This window comes from Lingula anatina, chromosome 7 (genome assembly GCF_051362555.1).
Source record: "Lingula anatina isolate TDL-2025a chromosome 7, LinAna3.0, whole genome shotgun sequence".
NCBI lineage: Eukaryota > Metazoa > Brachiopoda > Lingulata > Lingulida > Lingulidae > Lingula > Lingula anatina.
In genome coordinates, this window is record NC_141773.1 from 23,079,041 (window position 1) to 23,103,333 (window position 24,293).

At 43.2% G+C, this 24,293-nt stretch overlaps 1 protein-coding gene across 2 annotated transcripts; it reads right to left on the bottom strand.

Moving 5' to 3' along the window:
- Positions 1–64: 64 nt before the first annotated feature.
- Positions 65–21,483, bottom strand: LOC106154943 (uncharacterized). 2 transcript variants are annotated; one of them, XM_087018034.1, is made up of 39 exons: positions 21,332–21,483; positions 18,907–19,077; positions 18,306–18,464; positions 17,727–17,987; positions 17,321–17,437; positions 16,925–17,038; positions 16,513–16,689; positions 16,207–16,320; positions 15,617–15,751; positions 15,252–15,368; positions 14,816–14,990; positions 14,297–14,487; positions 13,931–14,065; positions 13,480–13,713; positions 12,713–13,153; positions 12,295–12,437; positions 11,869–11,932; positions 11,640–11,720; positions 11,289–11,423; positions 10,977–11,111; positions 10,336–10,578; positions 9,832–10,056; positions 9,419–9,625; positions 8,918–9,088; positions 8,456–8,626; positions 7,870–8,085; positions 7,338–7,445; positions 5,816–7,015; positions 5,452–5,647; positions 4,978–5,174; positions 4,337–4,510; positions 3,909–4,052; positions 3,407–3,520; positions 2,935–3,057; positions 2,495–2,689; positions 2,234–2,302; positions 1,754–1,969; positions 1,294–1,437; positions 65–694 (listed from the first exon to the last, which is right to left on the bottom strand). In XM_087018034.1, the coding sequence occupies exons 2-39, from the start codon at positions 19,070–19,072 to the stop codon at positions 441–443; spliced, it is 7,461 nt and encodes a 2,486-aa protein (XP_086874160.1). In that variant the 5' UTR covers positions 19,073–19,077; positions 21,332–21,483; the 3' UTR covers positions 65–440. The 2 variants fall into 2 exon arrangements, with proteins under 2 accessions (XP_086874160.1, XP_086874161.1); XM_087018035.1 differs by having other exon boundaries at positions 21,410–21,430.
- Between the last annotated feature and the right edge of the window lie 2,810 nt (positions 21,484–24,293).

Genomic DNA, 24,293 nt, shown 5'->3' on the forward strand with positions numbered 1-24,293 from the left:
TTTTTTAAATTATTTCCTTTTGCAAAGAAGTTAACATGTTTTTCAACGAGTATTTACAACTCACCAGTGGGCCATATTTGTTTTATTGTATAAATACAACGTACATTCACATGATATGTAACATAAGACATCACAAAATATACATCAGCGTCTTTGATGAGCTTAACTTTTGATAAGTTCTGTACAGTTTTAAGACTGACGTCTTTGAAAAAAATCCCTACCTTATAGATATCGTATTAATTACTAAACCATCTACTCCCGAAGATTTGATTTAAAACATTTACATTTGATTAATACTCGTAGAAATCAATACCTTTTTATCTATCTTTTAAATTATTCGCATTCAAAGCAGCAAGCATGCGGTAGTGAGTGGTTTCTCAACTTAAAGAGTTCGATTCATTGCCGTAATAAAGTCTTTTCACAATCACGACAAGCCGTTATCAGGTCCTGCTATTTGGGCCTACTGCTGGAAATGGATTTGGGTTTAGTGGCTGTGGTCCTTGGTTTCCAGACACTCCAGGGAGGTTCTTGGGAATATAGCCGAAGCTTCCGCATCGTCCACCAGCGCATGGGAATGGGCCGCCTCCGCCACAAGGTAGACATTTCATAGCCATGGAGTAAAACGGCCCGCAGGGGTAGCACATGGGGTACGGGCCGACCGTGACATTAAATTGGCCGCCCATACCAGAACCGTCTGTAATAAAAATAAAGAATCCTTTAGTCTAAAATTGGTCTTTTTCATGAGACTAAAAGTTCGATTAAAGATGCTGTAAATCTGTAGAGGTCCTGTGAAATTAAATAATCAATAATCTGAAATTTAGTCATTTTACTTTGGTAAAACAGGATAGTTTCCTCACTCATTACTTCTGATTTGCATTGGGTCAGAGTAAAAAAAAAGTACGGAATTAACCTGCCAAAAATGAACCATTAAACATTCCTGTCTTTCGGTGAAGACAGTTAGGCTATACCTTCTAACTTGTAGCTTCTTTTGCAAAAGAGCTCGTATAAAGTTGATCTTTAGTATGGATCATTAGTAGTCAAACATTGAAAGACTATTTGAAATTCAAATTTTATTTGAAAGGCCGATTAAGACTACTGTTTGAAATAATCCGTGTAAAGATCAGTGCTCTGGTGTACGAAGGATGTATACTCCCACCACTTTTGATCGACTACCTCATCTGTGGTCCATAATGGTGTGTGTGTATATATATATATATATATATATATATATATATATATATATATATATATATATATATATTAATGTCACCACTATAATAAGATCCTACGTACCTGCGCCGGCTGGACCTGTTGGACCGGTAGGGCCTTGTGGACCAGCTGGACCAGTGGCTCCACCTGACCTGCCTGCTGGACCCGTGGGTCCTTGTGGACCTCTAGGACCACCCGGTCCTGCTGCACCTGCTGGGCCTGCTGGACCTAAATACCAATGATATCACATTGAATAAAATACATCCAGTTTTCAAAGCATCATGCGCACATATGTAGGCCTATAATGTCTATAACCGATCATGATAAACGGTTGGTATATAATAAGTGACTGGGACTTTTTTTTCTCAAAATTATTTTCACTAGGCTTATACTCTTGCCGACAAGAACGTGGTGCGTCACGAAAAACAGACACATCACATCTACGGAACCCACCGCACCCTGGTGGCACATTGATTTTTTAAAGTACACCGATGGACGCTTGAAGACATGTTAAGTAATTGTGTTTCCCATCACTCTTCCTTACCTCTCGGACCTGGTCCCCCAGCAGGACCTCGTGCTCCTGCTGGTCCACGGGCACCTGCTGGTCCTCTGTCCCCGGCAGGACCTGTAGCGCCAGGTGGTCCTCGACCTCCTGCTCCAGGACGACCTTGTGGACCTGTGTCTCCCTTAGGTCCGGCTGGGCCCACTCCACTTCCGGCAGGACCTCTCGGACCTGGGTCTCCCTTAGGTCCAGCTGGGCCTGGAATGTAGTTCGTATGTGGAGAAAATTTAATAAGACATATATAGAAATAACACAATAAGGTGCCGAAAAATAAGTAAAGAAACAAGCTGTTTCAAAAAATGAATGAATAAATATGAATAAACTAAGGTCCATTGTATGTTTGCTTGATAAAAAGACTAAAAAAGTGGTCAGTAATTACAAAAATGTTAATAGCAAATACTCCTGTATATTTTCTAGATACATGTTATCCTGGTTTTCTAGATATTTTAGTGTTGAACTCACCTGCCGGTCCTCTGCCAGATTCTCCAGTTCTACCTTGTGGTCCTCTTGGTCCAGTGTTTCCGCGTGGACCTAGAAATCAATAACCCATGTCAGCTCTCCACCGAACCGTACAGGTTTTATATCATCCTAGAAACTTTTACAGTTTTGGATGTATAAGGAATGCAGTAGGACAAATAGTATAGTCTAAGAAGCAGAACAATCAGCTTACACTGGATAAGAAATTTCTGTCAAAAACATTTCCTGCATCTAAGTTACTCTTACCCGCTGGTCCAGCCGGTCCAGCTGGGCCCCTAGCACCTCTTGATCCTGCTGGACCTCTAGGTCCGTCAGCGCCTGCGTTACCCTTGGCACCAGCTGGTCCTTGCGGTCCGGTTGGACCTACGCTTCCTACGCCAGCAGCTCCGGCTGGACCCCTGGGGCCTGTCGCACCCGGGCGGCCATCAGCACCATCCCTGCCTAAGAAAAACAATTATGTTTACCGGTTAGTTTATTAATAAACATCTTTTGATCAACGGGGCCAGCGGCTAGATGTCTAGGTTCTTGTCGATATTTGTCAACTGCCGTGTTGACCACTTTTAATTTGCCACTACTGCTGTTGTATACCCGTAGGCCCCCTAATTTACGGATTCATATTATCATTATGGCCATTATTGGATCTTTACAGTGAATCTGTTATGCTGGTCTTTGTGCAGTTTGCCTACCTGCAGCACCAGCTGGTCCTCTAGGTCCAGGATTTCCGGCAGGACCACGTGCGCCAGCTGGGCCTCGGGGGCCTGCTGGTCCAGATCCTCGTGGACCTGCTGGACCGGTGGGACCTTGGTTACCTAAATGATGAGGAAAACAATGGCATATATAACTGTAAATACAATATATCATTTCATAAGGACAACACGGCATTTTATCTGATCAATAAGTAAGTGACATTTGGTGAATAATTTTAAATTTGTCGACGTAGAAAAAAAGTAATGAATGAAAACAGATGAAGGCAAAATGCTACAAATAAAAACTTTTTAGCGGAACAGCACATTCAAGGATTACCCACGGTATCTAATATATATTCATAATCACCATATCAACTATACATGTATGGCCTTTTTGTCATTTTGTCACCTGTGTATTTACTCAAGAGTGCCGTTTAAATAGTAACATAGAAAAATGTTGGACATTTTTCACCTTTAGGTCCTGCGTCTCCTCTGGCACCTGCTGGTCCTCTTGCACCAGGAGCGCCATTACTGCCTGGTCTACCTGCGGGTCCCCTGGGGCCTGTTGGGCCGTCACGCCCTCTACCTAGTAGACACAGAAACAAATGTCTTATTAAAACGTGTATCTCCAGTGTCTTGCAAATGACGTGGTAGGACACAGCGGCGTCTCTGCATTGACACCCAATTTGTACCAGTCCAGAAGATCTTAATACCTTCAGTATTTGTGTGCATAAGGAGCTGTACACGATATAGAATTCATGCAAAAATGATTGTGTAGGGTAAAGCATCATTGTTGGAATGTATATTTAGTATGACTTCCATAAATCTAATACAAATGTTGCCAAGCACCCGTTCATGCCATACACATAGCCTATTTCATATATTTAAAAAACACAACTCTAATGTCCTCCGTTAAAAGTATCCAAGTTAGCTGGATCTCCCACGTAATTTGCTAAGACGTAGGTGTTAATTACCTGAGTCTCCTGCAGGACCTCTCGGTCCTTGTGGGCCAGTGGGGCCAGCTGCTCCTGGTCGACCGTCAGTTCCAGCTCGTCCAGCGGGACCAGCCGGACCGGCGGGACCTCGGGCGCCGTCATTGCCTCTTGCACCGGCGGGACCTGACGGTGAATTGTTAACAGTGATCTTTCTCTTCAAATGAAATCTACTTAAGCTTAGTGTGCACAACATGCACATCATAAACGAAAAACACAGTAAAGCAGAATGGTTGGGTAAATAAAAAATAATTATTTATATAATAGTTTATTGTTCCTTACTGTTGACAGTGGCAATTTTCGTACGACAAAAAGATATTTTCTTTAAGCTATTGTTTGCAAACATCCTCCCAAGCAGCACTTGCGCCATAAAATAACTTCATATGAATAAAAGATAATACAAGACCCACCTCGCGGTCCGGCGGCACCCGGTCTACCGTCGGCTCCGTCACGTCCTGCGGGCCCCCTAGCGCCAGCGGGACCTCTTGCCCCAGCGGCGCCTGCTGGACCACGGGCACCTGTCGGACCTTGTGCTCCTTTAGGACCAGTGGGTCCTACTACAACACGGCCGCTGCCTGTTGGACCTGAACAATGAAATACGGTATAAGTCAGTACATGCTGCTTGAAATTGTGATATCTATCAATATGTTTCTCTATGTTGCAAGCTCAGATAGTGTGACATGTTTATTGCGAAGTATACGAACGTTGCTGACAACGTCTATGCAAGCAGATAAGCTAAGAAAATGTATTCGGACCTACGTACAACGAAAGAGTGGATGAAGGCTGTGGCAGCAATGGTAGTCCTAGGAATGGAAGTCTGGGGCCCCATATGATAAGTGCAAGTTAGGGTTAGTTGGTGTAAATGGGACGAATGTCACCTGTACAAAGTACTGGGGAACGGACTACGGTTCCTAGCGGACTACCATTTTTGTAACACCGTTTTTAAACACTTAAAACACAACAATTTTTGTTACCCACCGTACTTATTACCCATACAACTACAGATTGACTTGGAAAGTCAAAATAACCCGTCCCCCGGGCATATTCTCACCTGTAGGACCAGCGGGGCCAGTAGCGCCATCTCTACCATTGCGACCATCGGCACCTGCAGGACCACGAGGTCCGGCGGGACCAGCTGGTCCTCTAGCTCCGTCACTTCCTGGTCTTCCTGCCGCACCTGCTGGGCCACGTGCACCAGCTGGACCGGTCGCACCTGGTCGACCGACTCCTGGGCTACCAGCAGCACCTCTGGAATAGATTGACACACAATGTGAACTTGCTTTATGACTTATATACGATAACGAACATGCTAGAGTTTGGCCTTTTTAACTCTTTATAGTCATTTTACGGTGGACACTAAGAATAAGAAGAACATGTCTATAGCTATCCAATTCTCTGACGTTTTGATGCAATTCAAGTTTGGAATGTGACAGATCACGTTAGTACATGGATATATCTTTTCAAATGTGAACATCATTTTTGCATTTTAACCGAAATTGAACAAAATTCGAATTCAAAGATTTACCTTGCTCCTGCTGGTCCGGCAGGTCCTCTGGCGCCAGCTGGTCCTGCGGCACCAGCCGGGCCTGCGGGACCTGTAGCGCCTGGTCTGCCGTCACGACCAGCGGCTCCACGAGCTCCAGCTGCGCCTGCTGGTCCAGGCGGACCTCTTGCACCGTCTGCACCTCTGGGTCCTGCGGCGCCTCTGGCACCAGCCGCACCTTACCGAGAAAAAGAACAAACAAGCAATAACTACGCTATTGGGAGTTTTCATGTATTAATGATAAAAGGACAGACTGATAAAATAAGCCCATGAAATGAGGTCATAATTTTTTTAAATAGTGAAAAGATGGACCAAACGCTTATCTGCGATCAGAAATATTTCTTACCTGCTGGACCTCTTGGTCCAGTTGCACCGGGTCTTCCTGGAGCGCCTGATCCCGCCGGACCTCTCGGACCTGCAGGTCCTGTCGGTCCTCTTGGACCTGTGGCGCCTGGTCTTCCGTCTGTACCGTCGCTGCCTCTAGCGCCAGTAGCGCCGTTTCTTCCAGCTGGACCGGCCGGCCCAGCAGGACCTGCTGGGCCCCTCGCGCCTGCTGTTCCTGCTGGACCTCTCGCGCCTGCTTGGCCTGCTGGACCTCGGGCACCTGCTGGACCTCTGTCTCCTTTGGCTCCTGGGGCACCGTCTTTGCCTGGGGCACCTGCTGCTCCTGCTGGCCCTCTGGCACCGGCCGGTCCTCTAGCTCCGTCAGAACCATCTCTACCACGGGCACCAGTTGGACCAGTTGCCCCTGGCCTTCCAGCTCCTGCTGGCCCTCTAGCGCCTGCTGGACCAGTTGCACCTCTTGCACCAGCAGGCCCTGCTGGACCTGTGGCACCATCACGGCCATCTCTACCAGCAGCTCCAGCTGGACCTCGAGCTCCTGCGGGTCCTCTTGCACCTGCTGCACCTGCTGAGCCAGGTCTGCCTGCTGCACCACGAGCTCCGGCGGGACCTGCTGGTCCTCTAGCACCTGCAGGTCCCCTTGGGCCTGCATCTCCTTTTGGTCCAGCTGGTCCAGCGGGTCCGGCAGGACCTCTAGCACCAGCACTTCCGTCAGCGCCCCTAGCTCCAGCGGGCCCTCTTGGACCTGCTGCTCCAGCTGGTCCAGCGGCACCTCGAGCACCTGCTGCTCCTGCTGCTCCCGCTGGTCCACGGGCTCCTGTTGCACCTGGCGATCCTCTGGCTCCTGCTGCTCCTCGTGCCCCTGCTGGTCCTCTGGGCCCTGTAGGACCTTGTCCTCCTGCGGGTCCTCTTGCTCCAGCAGGACCAGCTGGGCCAGCTGGACCTGTGGCACCAGCTGGTCCTCTGGCACCTGCGCTTCCTGGTCTGCCGTCACTTCCAGCAGCGCCTGCTGGTCCAGCTGGTCCTGCTGGCCCTCTTGCGCCTGCGGGTCCTCGTGCACCTGCTGGCCCTCGTGGACCTGCTGGTCCAGCTGGTCCTCTATCTCCCTGAGCACCTGCTCTGCCGTTTGCACCTGCAGCTCCCCTTGGACCTGGCGCTCCTGGTGCGCCGTCTCTGCCTGGAGTACCGCGGTCTCCCTTGTCACCTGTGGAAAAAAGTTGCTACTATATTGTCAAGTGCCAGCTTACAAAGACATTTTTATTCATGTTACAATGTAATACTCAAGTGACTAAGCTACACAGATACTACCTGTACGTTATACCTAGCAGAACAATATCTGTCTTAACAGATTAAAATTGATCTATAATTAACTTAACTAATATGCTTATAACTTTTACTTTCGTGCATTTACAAATCTCACAAAGGCTGCTATATGTGATGGTATTACGTAGATTTTTAACAGAGACAGGTTGGCTAGATTGACGTGTTATTGATTAACGTTAAATATATAAGAAATCCTCATATACCTTGCGGTCCACGTGGACCTGGTCCGCCAGCTGGACCTCGAGCGCCAGCCGCACCTGCTGGGCCTCGCGCTCCCTGGGCACCGTTTGCACCCCGGGGTCCTGTGGGTCCTGGAGGAAGGGGAAAAATAACACATTGCTGAGAAATCAGATTCGGCGCATTTATTTTGACAGACAGAGGAATAACATTTAGCGATGTCCTGGATGAGGAGGAAAATAACACATTGCCGGATTTTGCCCCTTTATTTTGACAGACAGGCGTTTAATATCCAAAAAGAATATCATTTAGTGTGAACCAGGAATTACTGTAGTAGTACGTCTACAGGATTATGTAAAAAGTCCGAAAAATATTACGCTTTTTTAAAAATATGATGGCAATACGCTCCACCGTAGAGTTTCAGGAACTGGAAAATCTAGTACATGTTGGTAGCTGTGGTGCAAGAACAGGTCTGTTGACCACATTTACGATATTGTTTACGTCCAACACAACGCATATCATAATCAGAAATCACAACGTATATATATGTTCCCTTACCTGGTGGTCCAGCAGAACCCGTTCTTCCTGCCGCACCACGATCTCCCTGGGGTCCTGCTGGTCCTCTTGCACCTGGACGTCCATCAGTTCCATCGCTTCCTCTGGCTCCTGTAGCTCCAGGAGCACCTGCTGGTCCGCGGGCGCCAGTTGCACCTGCTGGGCCACGAGCTCCAGCTGGTCCCCTAGCACCAGTTGCTCCTGCGGAACCTCTTGGACCTGAGGGAAAGATGGGCAGTTTGAAGCCAATGTCGATAAAACTATAGGGTCTGATAAGATACAGTCGTACCTCTTTTTTGGTAAGCAGGGTGGGGATGTCTCTACAGTCGTGTGTTCATTCACTATATATAAATCGTGATGTTTGAATCTCAGAAAGAACATGACAACGTGTCTACTGGTTAACATTCTATGACATATTTTTATTTCCGGATGTTGTATTTTTGCTTTCCTTATCAGTTATTGGTTTTTATTTTATTTATCAAATTTTTAAATAATATTCATTTTTCTCTTTCGTTCGCCGCTCATTCTCAAGTAACATTACCCATGCTAATGCAAATATTCCTAACCAATATCAGCAATCAGCACTCACCGGCAGGTCCGTCATTTCCACGAGCACCTGGTCGTCCGTCATTTCCTCTAGCTCCGGCTGGACCACGAGGACCTGCGGGTCCTGCTGGACCTCTGTCACCTGCTGGCCCACGTGCTCCCGGGGCTCCATTAGCTCCTCTACTACCTGCAGGTCCGGCTGGGCCAGTAGCACCTGGAACAAAGCCATAATTCCAGTACAGTGGCTTAGTATTAGAGTGTATGAAGTATTGAAAATTGAGTGTATGAAGACTTAATCTGCTTGTGTTTTCTCCTATTAGCGTTTTTCTCCTACCTTAGCTGTATTTGAGCAGCATGTAACAGATGCTGCTCAAATAAAAGGCACACTTGATTGTTTTTCTTACGGATTAAATCTCCAAAGCCTAATTTACAGTATTTATTTATTGCCCTTTAATGAATAATTGACACTGTATACGCTTCATGCATCATCAATGTACAGTCGCACCTGCTGGTCCTCTTGCTCCGGCGGGTCCTCTAGCCCCAGTGGCACCTGGTCTGCCTGCACTACCAGCGGCACCAGCCGCACCTCTAGGACCTGCGGGACCTGCCGCTCCTCTGGCACCGGCTGGACCTGTCGGACCTTGGGGTCCTCTTGGTCCTGCTGGACCTGCAGGACCTGTGAATAGAAATAAGGATAGAAATAGTTGTTGTTTTAGTGTCGTATTCATAACCACGGTGCAAAGACTGTCCTCTATTCTACAAGGCGTTTTCGGATACTTCCAGAATAAACAACTTTGCACACCATCTATATTAAACTGACAGTACGTAGATTTCTTGTCGTTGTATCATTAGGCTTCATTAGGCTTCTCCAAATACTTCACAAACAAATACAATGAACTTCACCAGTAACAAACATATATGTTACGCAAATTCTTGGCGTAATAGCAATCTATAACATTCAAAAAGAAAAAGAAAAGAAAAAGAAAAAACATCAAAAGACCCATACCTGCTGGACCTCTTGGGCCAGTGGGGCCTGTGGCACCTGGTCGTCCATCTGATCCGTCCCGTCCAGGTCTGCCTGCGCTGCCCGCTGGACCTCTTGCGCCAGCTGCTCCTGCTGCACCGTTAGCCCCTGCTGGTCCTCTGGCACCGGTTGCGCCAGCAGGACCAGCTGGACCCGCGGGTCCTGTTGCTCCCTGTGCACCACGGGCACCTGCAAGTAATATGTAGAGAGAAGCTGCTGTTTTAACAGTTAAGGCAAGGCCTGGTTGGAATTAATACTGCTTGTTATATTTTAATAATTAATTTATTATTAATTTATTAAAATACCAATTCAGCCGATTGGCTGTGAAAAGCTACTGGAAGGATAAAAGGCATACTCTGTGAATAATACGAAACTGACGGCGAGCGAACACAAACCTGGAGCTCCGTCAGCTCCTCTTGGGCCAGTGGCACCATTTCTTCCTGCAGCACCTGCCGGGCCAGCTGGACCTGCTGGGCCTGCTGGACCACGTGCTCCATTAGCTCCGTCAGCACCTCTAGGACCTGCTGGACCTGCTGGGCCGGGACTTCCTGCTGGTCCTCGGCTGCCGTCGTTACCTGGGCGTCCGGCGGGACCTCGGGGTCCAGTTGCACCTGCTGGACCTGTAGTAGAGAAAACGAAAATTTACGCCTCAAGTGTAATTTTTTTTTTGCAATATGAAATCATAAAAATATGAGTGCACTGTGGAAGTGTTTTTCTAAAAAACTCCACCTGGTAGTAAGTATAATTGCTAGTATGTCTATATGCTTAGAAAACGACAACAGATTTAAATGTACAGGGCCGTTGTATAACTTTAAGTTTAGTGTACTTTCTATGGTCTTCTTAACTTAGTCATATTTTGTGTGCCATGATACTTATACATGCAAAAATGACAGCTTTACCTGCAGGTCCGGCATTTCCTCTGGCTCCCGCTGGGCCTGTAGCTCCTGGGGCTCCACGGGAACCTGCTGGTCCTGGTGGGCCGGCGGCTCCAGCTGGTCCTCTCGCTCCGTTGGCTCCTCTAGGACCTGAAGCGCCTGTTGCTCCGGCAGGGCCTCGAGCACCGTCGTTACCTCGTGGTCCAGTGGGTCCTGCACTTCCTCTGGCGCCAGCACTTCCAGCGGCTCCACGGTCACCCTTCGGACCTAGAGACCAAAACGTTCGTTGAATGAATTTTCTTTCAGGATACAGTCATTAAGACTTTTTACAAAGCAGCCATTTTGAACAACAAAAAACAATGGCAGTAGGTATGCTTAAACGTTAAAGCAATTAGACTGCCATACTACTGACTTTGAGTTAACGTAATTTTTTTGGCAGGTGTGTCGGCATGATGAAACAGACAAACTACACATGTGTAACCCTGTGAGCAAAAAAGTAATTTTTATATGACATATCAATGGAAATCAAGGTATGGTGGCCTTAAACTTTCTGTAAGCCGCTGATACCGTGTTCTTTTAGATTCATCGTAAGAAAACAGTAATACAAGACAAAAGCCGCGACAAGACGGTATTGTAATTCAAATATATTGACTATAGTTTTTTACCTGCTGGACCGGCTGGTCCTCTAGCTCCAGCGGCACCTGCTGGTCCTCTGCTGCCCGCTGGTCCTCTGGGACCTGCGGGTCCTTGGGCACCATCGTTACCACGAGGTCCAGTGGCACCGGGACGACCGGCCGCACCTGGTCAGAAAAATGACAGCGATGAATGTATATATTAATATCGAAAATTAAATATTGCACTGAACAGATTTGATTAAATAGTTAAGATAAAACGTTCTGTTCTTTAATTTATGCCACAAATGCCTCTATCATGACCATTAAATACCAGCAAAACATAAAACAAAGCAGTGTACATACCTCTAGCACCAGGTGATCCTTTCGGACCTGCTGGGCCAGTTGCCCCTGGGGCACCGTCACGTCCGTTACGTCCTGCTGGGCCACGGGAACCTGCAGGGCCACGAGCACCTGCCGGGCCTGCTGGTCCTGTCGCACCTAGTGATGGAATAGACACATACACATGTGAAAACTTTCGCGCAGACAAAATATCCAAACGTCTCACATTATTGATTTTCACTATCTGAGCTCGGTTATGACCATGCTTGGTTTCTTCATTAAAGACACAAGTAAGGCAAAGTATTATATACTGAAAACGAATCCCTTATGACTGAAAATTTCAGCTTAACATATAGATTAATATGACCAACGTACCTGGTGCGCCATTTGTTCCTGCTGGTCCACGGGCACCAGTGGCGCCGGGACTGCCTGCCGGACCTGCGGGACCTCGAGCACCTGGGGGACAAAAGCGTAGCAACAGTGTATGAATCGTTGGTAAAGGACGTTTATACATAAAAATCATGATATTATAATGATCAATGAAATATGTTTACAGTTAAAAATGATTGCCTTTAACATTGTACTGCTGTGTTTTGACTCTTACCTGGAGCACCGTCTCTGCCGTTAGCGCCATCTCTGCCCCGGGGTCCCGTGGGTCCTGCTGGGCCCTGAACGAAAGTTTGTATAATTGTTACATTTTGGTTAGGCCATTTACTGTCTGAAACACAGCTGTGAGGAAGTGGCAGAAAGCAATTTGGAGTTTTTCGCATTATTTTGCTTATATAGCGTTGTATAAATGTGTCAAAGGTGAAATAGGGAAACCTCCGATCCTCCTAAATGATTCTGGAGCTTTAATTTTCCTACTTTATGCTCGGTATTACAACCCCGTCCTTTCAAGCAAATGCACATCATTTCAGATCTCTCCGCTCAAGCATTGAACAACAAAGTACCTTGATGTTAATATTACTAATAAAAAATTACATTGAACAGAAGTCGATTATCTGACACTAATATAAGTTCCATAGCATACCCTAGGTCCGGGAGATCCGGCGGCACCAGCTGGGCCTGCCCTGCCGTCAGCACCTGTTGGACCACGTGGTCCTGTGGGGCCAGCACGGCCTGCGGCGCCTCTTGCACCGGCCTGACCTGTGGCGCCATCTTTACCAGCTGGGCCTGTGAGAAAAGACGGCGTTATTTTACGAAAAGTCTAGAAATAACGGCACATGGAATGAATATAGCAGTTTGCAGTATGTGCAAGAATGTAACGATTTCTCAAAAATGCGTCTTTATTTACTTACTGTTATTCAACATATTTCTTCTGATCGTACCTCAATGTGACAGCCTAGCGTAATGCATTTCATTTTGTTAATTAAGAGTGCCAGTCTTCAAAACTGAAAATTAAAAAGTAAAGTATATTTGGAGACAAGTAATAAAGATTGCTATATTACCTCTCGCTCCAGCGGGTCCAGTGGCACCTGGTCGACCACCTGGGCCAGCGTCTCCCGCGGGCCCTCTCTGACCTGCTGCTCCTGTCGCACCTGCCGGGCCACGGTCACCTGCAACACCAGTGGGACCTCGAGGTCCAGCTGGACCAGGAGATCCTGCTCTTCCTGTAGCTCCCCGAGGTCCACGATCTCCCTTAGCGCCGGCTGAACCAGCTCTTCCAGCTGAGCCGGCCGGACCTCTGTCTCCTGGGGGACCCCGGGCTCCGTCCTGACCTGCCGGACCCCTGGGGCCCGGGGATCCATCGCTGCCTGGTCTCCCAGCAGCTCCTGCAGGACCGGCTGGACCGGCTGGTCCGCGAGGTCCTGCGTCACCCTTGGCACCTGCTGATCCTGGTCTGCCGTCAGCACCCGCGGGACCACGTGGACCTGTCGGACCTGCTGCGCCTGTAATTACACACACACACACAAAAAAAATTAAAGCTGTATACTTTGCTCTATGCATGTATAGTATCTCGCAAATAGGGCAGATGTCTATTGAATTTAAAAAATCAGATTAATTAAAAAGGGGTACAAAATAGAATACACACACTTGCCAGTGCCTCACTGAATCCTGATATATTAATGCTAATTGTTTGTTAACTTACATCTATGTAAGTTCTTTGATGTGTATTCTTCTCCAAACTTGTGTAACCGATACGCAATACATTACGCCCCGAGTCACAAATAATGTATCATTTGTTTTTAAGAAAACTTTTTCAGAGTTGAGTTACCTGCCGGTCCTCTGGGACCTGTAGGTCCTGCTGGACCACGTGCTCCGTCTGAACCAGCTCTACCGTTGGCTCCTGCAGCACCCCTAGGACCGGTGGCTCCTGCTGGACCACGTGCTCCTGGGGAGCCATCTCTTCCGGCGGGCCCTCTGGGTCCTGGGCCACCAGCGGGGCCTCTAGGTCCTGCAGGGCCTCTGGCTCCTGGGGAGCCATCTCTACCTCTCGCTCCGTCAGAACCTGAGGGAAAGTTAAGGGAAAAGCGCTATTAGTTTTTTTATTAGACTAACAAATTTTATTTATAGGTGTTGCTTATGGGAACAGTAAAAATTGAGACCTACAATAACGGTTATAAAACCACGCGCTCTATCTTTAGGAACAAGACAATTTACGCACTAGTCTTTTCAGCATTACGTCTCTTGTTACACATTAATTAATAATTTCAATATTCATATACCTGCTCTTCCAGCGGCTCCAGCTGGTCCTCTTGCACCTGCAGGCCCTCTAGCGCCGGCCGGTCCTCTGGGTCCAGCAGGTCCTGCTGCTCCGGGAGAACCGTCTCTTCCGTCTTTACCAGCGGCACCGGCAGCACCTACAGAATGAAATAAGCTTTACAGATATAGAATGTACATTTTGAATAGCATCAGTGTAACATGTGATGTTTAATTAAGATATAAAGAAATTTCTTGTGTCATGAAACGAAATAAACAAAAAAAAACATCAAAGTTTTAATAATGAAGGACCTTAAAATGTTCAACGATGTCAACAGCAAGAAAGCGGCAATTTGCCGTGGCTTTTCTGACACATTAAATCTGTGACGCACCTCGAGGTCCTGTGGCACCGTCTGAACCGTCACGGCCGTTCCTTCCAGCTGGACCCCTTGGTCCCGTAGGGCCAGCAGAGCCCGGTCTTCCTGCAGGGCCGGTGTCGCCTTTGGGACCGTCTCTGCCAGCAGCGCCGGCTGGACCAGCTGGACCTGCTGGGCCTGCTGGACCAGTTGAGCCCTTAGTTCCTCTGAATTTGTGAGGGATAAGAATAATTATGCAGCTACTGTAGGACTTGGTTTGCAGAGATAGAGCTTATATATCTCATTTATTTCGATCATACATAACGTAAATGTTTATTAGAAATTACTCAAAAATGCGAAAATATTTGTAAATGTAATTTTTCTGTTTTGCACTCTTTAAAGAATTGTTTGTAAACGTGGAAGCTATATTTCAGATGTTTCTTTGAAGACCGTTTGATTGACAGTTGTTTATAATTTCAATACAAAATATCACCTTGATCAATGGTGAGCTATGAGCAGCTGATACGACAAAAATATCGCTATGAGGTCACTTACCTAGGACCGGTGGGCCCGTCATTGCCACGTCTGCCTGGGTCTCCTCTTGGTCCAGTAGGCCCTCTACCGCTATCTCCTGTAACTCCTCGAGGTCCTGTTGGTCCTGTGTCTCCCCTCGGTCCAGGCATTCCTGGGATTCCTGGGATTCCGGCCAACTCGATAATCAGGACCAAATCTGTCAGAGAGGAAGAGACATTGATAATGTGGGAAACTGTAATTTGCATAGGTACATTCAATTAAATGGCTCATTGACGGTGGACAGTAGCAAAACTGAACGGATAGTCATACCGTGTCACTTTTATCAGATTCTTAAAGTTTTAGTCAGAAATATGTCGTTTGATGTGTGTGCATGTGTGTAGACCTCTGTGTGTTTGGTGTGCGCGTGTGTATGTGTGTGTGTGCGTATGTGTGTGAATTTCGTGTACTACACATTTACCTAAATCACATAGTCTTCCCAAAAATCCACTTCTGCAGTTGCACTGTGAGAAGCCGTCCGATTCCCTGACTACACATGTGCCATCATTCCTGCATGGGTTCGGGTTGCACGCCAATGCTACAAGGTAAAATCATAGTTATACCGTACTTATGTCCTTTCTGAGCAACCTCAGCAAACTATTCTATCTATAAAAAACACAATTTGATCATGTAAATTTAAACAAAACTGATAAATAATCTTTTTTCATAGTCTAATCAATTATTTAAAATTATATCCAATTACAGCTTTTAATCAAGCACTGGTGTCACCAAGTTTAAAGTAAATACATTGTAAATATACTCCCGCGTCCTCATTTGCCCACTTACATGTTTCACAGTTCTTTCCAGTGAGGTAGGACCGACATGAACACGTGTATCCCCCGGCCTGGTCGCTGGCGGGCGTACACACGCCCCCGTACATACAGGGGTTCGGTAAACACGCCGTGATGTGAACTCGCATATCTAAACAGACACAGGGAATATTAATTGATCTAATAATTACACTTCTGTCAATGTGTTATTTAGATCTCAACCCAACCCCATCATTCCTACGTCTTAACGCTGTATCGTTGATTGATATTACAAGAAAAGAATATGATGATGTTAGGCCTATATTTTAGTACATGATAGCAGCATACCGGAATGGATTCAGAATTAGATTCAAGCAGAATTATATATCCATTGACGCTTTCAATGAACTAAACTGAAGCATAGAGATCTCAACAGAATAAAACGGATATGCATATTATTTACATACATGCATAGATAAATGAGACATATCGTATTAAACCGTCGAACTGATTTGAAATATGTAGACGTCTGCATAAAAATTTTGTTGTCATTGTCCGGTCATTATCGTAAACACACTTGATTTATATTTGGAACTCAACGGACCATTGCTAATTACGCAAATTTACCTATTTGGCAGAAAAGCCCGAAAAAGTTAGCGGGGCAAATGCAAACTTTGCTTCCGTCTGACTTTTGTGCACATGTTCCTCCGTTTTGACAGAAGCTGGAGTCACATCCTTTGTCTGAAATAAGATACGTCATGGAATCAGAGTCATCGAGTGCAAATGAAATTTAAAACATAATGCATACATTCTACTTGCAATCGTCTTATCTCATGGAATTTAATGCGTTTGCAGGACATTTTTGCTCAGTATTGGCAAGAAACGTCCACCTTATCAATAGGGCCACACTGCTTAAAGATACAAAACACTCACATTCTTGACACAAGCGGCCACTGAACGGCTCCTTGCACTGACAGATAAACCCGTTGCCATTGCTGGCACCCGTTTGCTGACACGTGCCGCCATTTTGGCAGGGCGAGGAGCAGCAGGCGCCGCACTTGGCTCCAGATTCCTGTGAGATTGTTATGTCCACCTTGTCTGCGTTCAAATCTGAAATGAAAGATCAACGTTAGTTTCGAAATTTATCTATTGAAATTATGAACTACATATGTGTTATAAAAAAAACTTTTTTCTTTCATTTTAAATCTGCAAAGCGAAGAAAACATTTGTTTTTAAAATCGAAGGCGGTTTCAAATTTCAACATATTTAATCTAAATTAAGAGTCTACAAAACAAAAGAAAAAAAAACTATGGCAAAAGACTGATCAGTTCAGACCGCGTCTTACCTATTTGACACGTAGATCCAAAGTACCTTTCTGGGCATGCGCACATTGAGCCAGATCGGCCAGCCACGCATGTACCTCCGTTCTTGCAGTCCAGTTTTTGTATGCATATTGGTCCTATATTAGAAGATAAAATATCAGTCCACGCTACACAGTTACTTTTGAGGAATAATGTTATTTTGAATAATTATAAATTAGCCAAATAATTATGAAATTAGCTAAGGAGATATGTAAGCCAAATAATGGATACTTGATAATGCACCCACCATTCGTAACTTATTTATATACAATGGAGATTTTCCCACTACATTAATTTTTTTAATTATTGGGAAAATATCATGTCTTCTGAACTTTTTTGGGTGTAGTTTGCACCCAGTTTCAGTCAGGTTGGACACGTACTTTGATCACATCGTTCACCGGTCCAGTTCTCGTCACACACGCACCGGAAGCTGTCACCCTGTGGCACACATTTGCCATTGGCGCATGGGTTGTTCCTACAAGGTGGATCGGGTATCTCTAACATAGAAAAAAAGGAAGTTAAGATTCGGATAACTGCTTCTTAGACAGAGAACAAAATCATGCGCGCAATTTTCAACTAAAAATATATATGAGCTCATTTCCGTATTTACATATACAGTATGTACATGTATAATCGTGCTATTTCTCGATACGAACAGCTCAATTAAACGAAGAGATTACGTAAAGTGCTACAAGTTTTATTTGAACAAAGGATTTTGAAAAATCTCCTGTTATCTAATTATCATTTGTTACCTAATTATCATTTTATATACTTTGTGGTTTTTACCTTCAGATGGACAACACTGGTAGGCAAACCTCGTGTTTGGAGACTTGCTGAAGGAGCAGACGTCTGTCATGTTGACAGTACAGCTCGGCAGACCGTCACAATGAGACTTGGCCGCGTACGTGAAGTACTCCAAGTTAGAGTCCGTAACGGCACAGAACGGGTCATTGGCGTAGTTGCAGAACCGCCTGACGCGCACCTGTGCCTTGCCGCAGGACAAGCTTAATTGCGAGTTGGTGCGGCAGTTGAACTCCCCGAATTGTTCTAGGGAAAAGAAGTCAAATTGACATATTTTATACTCCAATTGGGGTAAATTATTATGTTGCAACGGGTAATACTATAGTGTGCATTCTGTCTGTCAATGAATGTAGAAATTGCTATATTCATGGCGTAACGTACACGGATATGTATGACTGACTGACTCAAAGGAATATTTCATCTGGCTTTGAATTTGAAGAGCTGATGCAATTCTGCTCATGCACTTCACGGAATGAAATTGAAGGGTCAGCACAACTTAACACCCCAGCTAGTGGAACCTCCAAAAACACATTTGGTTACATTTGCCAGTGGTGAATTCCTCACCTCCTACAACGCACCCCTCAGCGTCGCCCTTCTCACAGTATGTGCCATAGAACCCACAGGTACAGGCACACCTGAAGCCGGCGATGTAGCCGTCCCTGTCGTACAACTTGGCACATTGGCCGCCATTTTTACACGATGGCTTGGCACATGGGTCATAATCTGAAATTAGACGCACATATTAAGGAAGTGCTTCAAACAAGCTTCTATTCTTTGGTATATTAAATCAAATTGATTGGTCTTTTTCTTCCCAGCTGTTTGAAGTCAATTAAACTCTAAAATGGGAACAAAATTAACAATACAGAATATTTTCAATTTGCCTTAACGGATGTAAATTGAGTACATACATAGCACTGAGATTATAATTAATATATACGTGTTAATTATTTAAAAGCAGAATGCACTGTCAGTTTTATGGGCTATATGTTATTGTGTCAGCTAGATATATTTGAGATATAAGTCGTCCCATAATATTTTTTAAACGTTTGACAGGGTACATTGTGATTTATAAAACAGTAAAGAAGAAATGTCCATATTTTCTTGGATCAGCTGAAGCATTGCCTTTTTATCAAATTAAAGAGTAAGAAATAATAATGAACTTCACCTTGTTGCCTGCATCCAGATGGCGGACACCCAGGCACGTAGCGTTTCGATCTTACGTTAACTTCATTCTTCAAAGGTCCAAGGGGCTGGAGAGGTATCGCTAATGTTACAGCGACACCTATCGAAAGTATCAGCCCCTGCAGGAGACGCGTCGTCTGCCTGCCCATAGCAGCTAGAATAGAATGAAATATTACAGTGCCAAGGTGGTGAAATTATATAACTAGGCAAGGGGTTCTTTGTAATAAAATCTTTGTACTGAAGTTAAATAGAATGTCTATTACTCTTGAAAAGAAATGCCGTGACCCGGAATTTCCTACTGGCACACAGCTATTAATATACTACATATGGTAATGAATACATGTAATTGAAATTTCGAGAAAGTCACTGGCTCTAAAAGGGCGTTGTCTTTGGTTTTCTTAATCTTTTTTGGGGTAGTCACAACCATAATGAAAACCACTATTTAAATAACTTCAAATAGCCATTAGCCGACCACGCTGCCCTCACGTTACATTGCTGTCAGGACTAACATGCGCTAAGCACTATGATGGACGGCAAAAAGAACACCGCCAGTGACGTTTTTATGTTGTCCAAAGTGCGTCATCAAGGCAATGCCCTCATAGCTCGGGCGGTGACTCAAGTTAAGGGATAATGGCGGAAATGGTTTTGTTGAACAGTGGAAAATTTCGTTTCGATTTATGGGACTTACACGTGAGACTTTAATTGACTGGTTGTCCTCAGCAATATAATTGCTTTCGTATTTTGTGGCCTTTCAAATGATTATTTTTCCGGTTGTTTTCAGATATAATGGGACCGCCCACCCCGCCTTCCTTTGTGTTAGAAGTGGCCACAAATTGATAATGTCGCATGAAACTCCCTCTCTCTCTCTCAAAAAAAAAAAAAAAAAAAAAAAAAAAAAATATATATATATATATATATATATATATATATATATATATATATATATATATATATATATATATATATATTCAGGTCTATCTGTTTATCTTGAACAAACATTTGAGCACAATGTCAGGAATACAGCATTTTTTCACCTACTCCTTTTCCCCCAGAATATGCGTATGCCTACAGTGGAATAAAATATTCCCATTACGTGCGTATTTCTCTAATGAGCCAATAGATGGCGGAGTAATAGGGCAGAACAAGTGCCTCACCCGACAAATTGACCTGATATCTAAATACCGACAAAGCCTGTGGTATTCGACATACATTTCCCCCGGAGCACACAATTCAAGTTCTGTTCTTCTTAAACACAAAAACAAATTTAACATGAAAATGAGAAATAAATGCAACATTTTTCTTGCGTAGACTTATCTAAGAATTTATAGTCTCACCGCGGAAACTGAACATCAGCTGGGTTAGTCATCACAGCCTTGACTTTGGTTACCTGTAGGAATAGTGCCGCTTTCATTCCAGTTTCACATTTAGGTTATTTAGTCTTACAATTTGTTTTTTAGATAGCTTTAATAATTAAAGTATGTAAGAAGAATACGAATTTACTTTGAAGTGTAAATGAAAAGACGTGAATATACAAAAAGCAAGCTGCTAATATATGCACACCAGGAGTTATGCATTTGTAAAATAAAATCTACAGATTTTATATTTCAACAATATTATAACGTCCATGTACTTGTTCAAACTACAAAAAATCAAAAGCCTGCTTCCTTGTGCCCAGGAAATTTCAGGCGTTGCCATCAACTTTATCCAAGAATCTGACGCTTACGTTACTCAACTTTCTTGCAATGAAAATGAAAACAGCATATTGCCACAGCCAATAAAATCATTAGAACTGTCTGCGTGACGAACACTAGTTAATACGAAGTCTAAAACTTATCTTGTTCTTGAATATCGAATTGAACCATTAACATCTAGTTTCAATAATGGTACACTTAAATACCATTTAACTTATACGATGAATACATCAAGGCCGTTTTACTAACTCGTAATTCGTCCATTCTGGGAGTGCAATTACAGTGGGCAGGCTTTGGGCCGGGGTGTTGCGTATCACACCTTAGCCAAATAACGATACACATTTTTCCTTTTTAAAATACTCTAGGTTCTGGCAATAAAAAAATATGTCAATATCTAAACCATGAGACACTAGATCCTTCATTCGGGTTTATATTCCTTCGTGGTATTCGATCTAGGATTGCAATAATCTTGTATTTCCCCCCAATGATCTTTAGTGTAGCTGATTCCAATGATAAAGAGTCTTATATTAGGAAGCCATACTAGCTTACTGAAACTCCATTTTATACAATGTCCGTATTAAGAACCATTGTACATTTTGGCTTGGCACCTTAAAACAGAGATCCTAAACCACTTCTAATAAAGAAAAGTGGTAAACAAAGTAAAGACCGTCTTCCCAATCAACGAAATATTTCAAAGCAAGATAAGGCATTGCTTACCGTTCAGCGGCAGCAGACTACTGTGATAAGTGTACTACCACTGGGACCTTCGTTCACGAAACCAAAATGGCCTCCTACCTTTGGCGGCTGTTCACAGGCTAAGTGGCTTGGGCCGCAATAAGTTTACAGCTTAAAAGACATTTTATATCAGAAAAGATATTAGCAGAAGGTTAACTGGAAGTTTAGTATGCAAACTGCGGATTACAAATACTTTGGTTGTTTTAATGGGTCTTGGTCGGTCTTGGTATGGTAATGTAATGGTGGGATTATTTAGTAAGCATGACTTGGGACAGGCCAACCGTGAGACAGGAGCACATGCAAATCAAAGTGTTACATTTAATTATTTGATGGGAGTTGAGGGTATTTGAATTCACATTTATGTGTCTCGTTGCTAGATGACCTCTTGAGGTTGAAGATATCAAGACGCGTGGTTTGTTTTAGAAATTTGAATCAGGTGAGGGGACAGGTGCGAAGCGGAACGCCACGCCACTCACTGCACCTACACAAACAGCACATAATACCGTAAAATGCTTTATTTGTCATCAGTATGTCCTTTGGCCGATTTAACTGTCCAAGATAACATATAAATTTAGATTTATACATGTCATGTCTCTTTAATTTAATTTTCTATATAATATGCACCACAAATATAAATGTCTGGAAAAATTAATTTGTAGCACGACCTCATTTAAATATATTTAAAATGTTAAAATTAAGCTTCCTTTTATGTTCAGACAGGACTCCTTTTGTGTTGGAGGATTATATTTTTTACTCCTTTTTGATTCTTTTTTTCTGACATTATATTGATCTAATGGATGTTGTGCAGCATTTCATGGGATAGGGTAATAAGATTCATGTACTATATTAATTTTAACATATTTATTTTAATCCTTATACAGTACAAATATAACTGTACAATAACACAGACGTTCTGATGGTGCTATTTTTTCAAATTCCGCAAAGTTGTCGCAAAGAAGAGTGTCGCAACATTGTTTCGTTATCTTTAAACCTCAAAATTGCTCCTGAATTAAGCATGTCACTTCTTAAATTGCATAAAGTCATTTACAACTGTTATCCCCCTTCGTGAGCCAAGAGCAATACAATAAAATTGACATTGTGAAAATTAGGTTTGTTTTGTGACATACTAGTAGAAGCAAGCAATACATTCCTTGATAAAATATAAAACTTGTAACAAGTCTATTCATTGGCTCATTAACTATGCACGTGCGGCTTCATCCAAAGTTATTACTCAGTAATATCATGTATTAGTAGGGATGTTTAAAAATACATAGAAATAACAGGTGAATTTTTGTGGGATACAATGTCTGTAGAAGCCCATATTGAAATACCAGTGTTTGATATGCGTGCAATCTTAATGGGCAATCAAGTGACGCTGGTGTTTAAAAGGCATCTGATCCACTGCCTCTTCGGCCACACGACAAGACCACCAAGGATGGATAAGAAATTACAATATATATATATATATATATATATATATATATATATTACCGTGAAAATATGTTTTTATTTTAATAAGCCTTCTTCAGAAAATTATCAATTTTAAACATACTATTGCGTGAAATTAAAGTATAGATATTTTTTCTTCCATGAAATTACCTTCAACTTTGACAGCTTTTTTATTATAAATTGGCAGTCGGCAAAACATATGCTATGTTGTTGGAATTTTCAGACACTTTGATTTTCTTTGGTGGTTTTATAAGAAACGTTCGTTTTTTTTTCGATTCTTTATTCACAATTTACTAGTTAAAAGTAGGATTTTCTTTAAAGGAAATATTTTTAACATGAGCTATTTTATGATTCGTCAAATCATTTGTTGGCGATATGTAACGACAATATCTACTTTAAGACTTAAATCTGAATAAAATATTTCCGTTGTTAAAGTATAAATGTTTTTGGATTACAAATTGGCCATAACAGGCAGGATAGGATGTTTCTTTTGCAATTATCTGTAGGAAAGATGTAACCGATTTAAATCTCAGCGTTTTGAATGGATTCTCTATTCCCAATTCTCTATAATGCATCGTTTAATGAGATTACACACAAACAAAATGTTCAGTGTTTAAATACAGGCGTGTCTAATATGATTGGTTGGGGACCTTAGACAGGTACAATTGAAACCGTTAAAAACATTTAGATGAATCATGTTCGATTGTTCTCATGTCTCGTCATAAATAAAATGCACGCAGTGTGAAGAATTGATGCTGCCATCATTGGACACTGTTTGATTTTGGAATTCGAATTTTTTTTGTGTGTGTGTGTGTTTTACGTTTTATCTCAAGCAATTCGGCTGACAAGAAGATCCTTACATTTGTCTATAACATGAAATGCAACGAGGAGAAAATTTCATTTTTTCTTTGCACGGAGACCAAATAAAGTCCACATGTATATAATGCATTGCAACTAATGACAAATTAATGTCAGCTGAAATTTAATATATGAGGTAAGCTCTCTTTCCACGAAGTCTACCTCAGTGACATTACTTCATTTCTTGTTCAGATTTCGGTGTATCGTAGAACAAGCTTGCGTGTTTATTTCAAATTTAAATATTACGAAGTGAGAAAATCTGTCGGTTTTTAGCTAAAGGCATGGCTGCCCTGGTTAATGTTTGTATTTTTATGATTGATCGTACAGTTCTTATCGTTAAATTGACTACGACAATTTTTGGAAAAGGTAGAGTTAAAACCTATTAATATATTGGGTATCAGATTTACTAGGAAAAATGCTTAAGACGAAGTTGCTCTTACACTATCATCGATTACTTACACCGCTGTTGCAATATGATGGCACACGTACTGCATGTGTAAAAAACTCCATATTACGGTAATAAATATTTATTTCTGTTTAATTATAGATATGCTTTGAATTGCGTGCAAAAGAATGCAAATGGGAAGTCAAATTCTGTTGCATAATGCTTGATATATAATATAATATAAAGATAAAA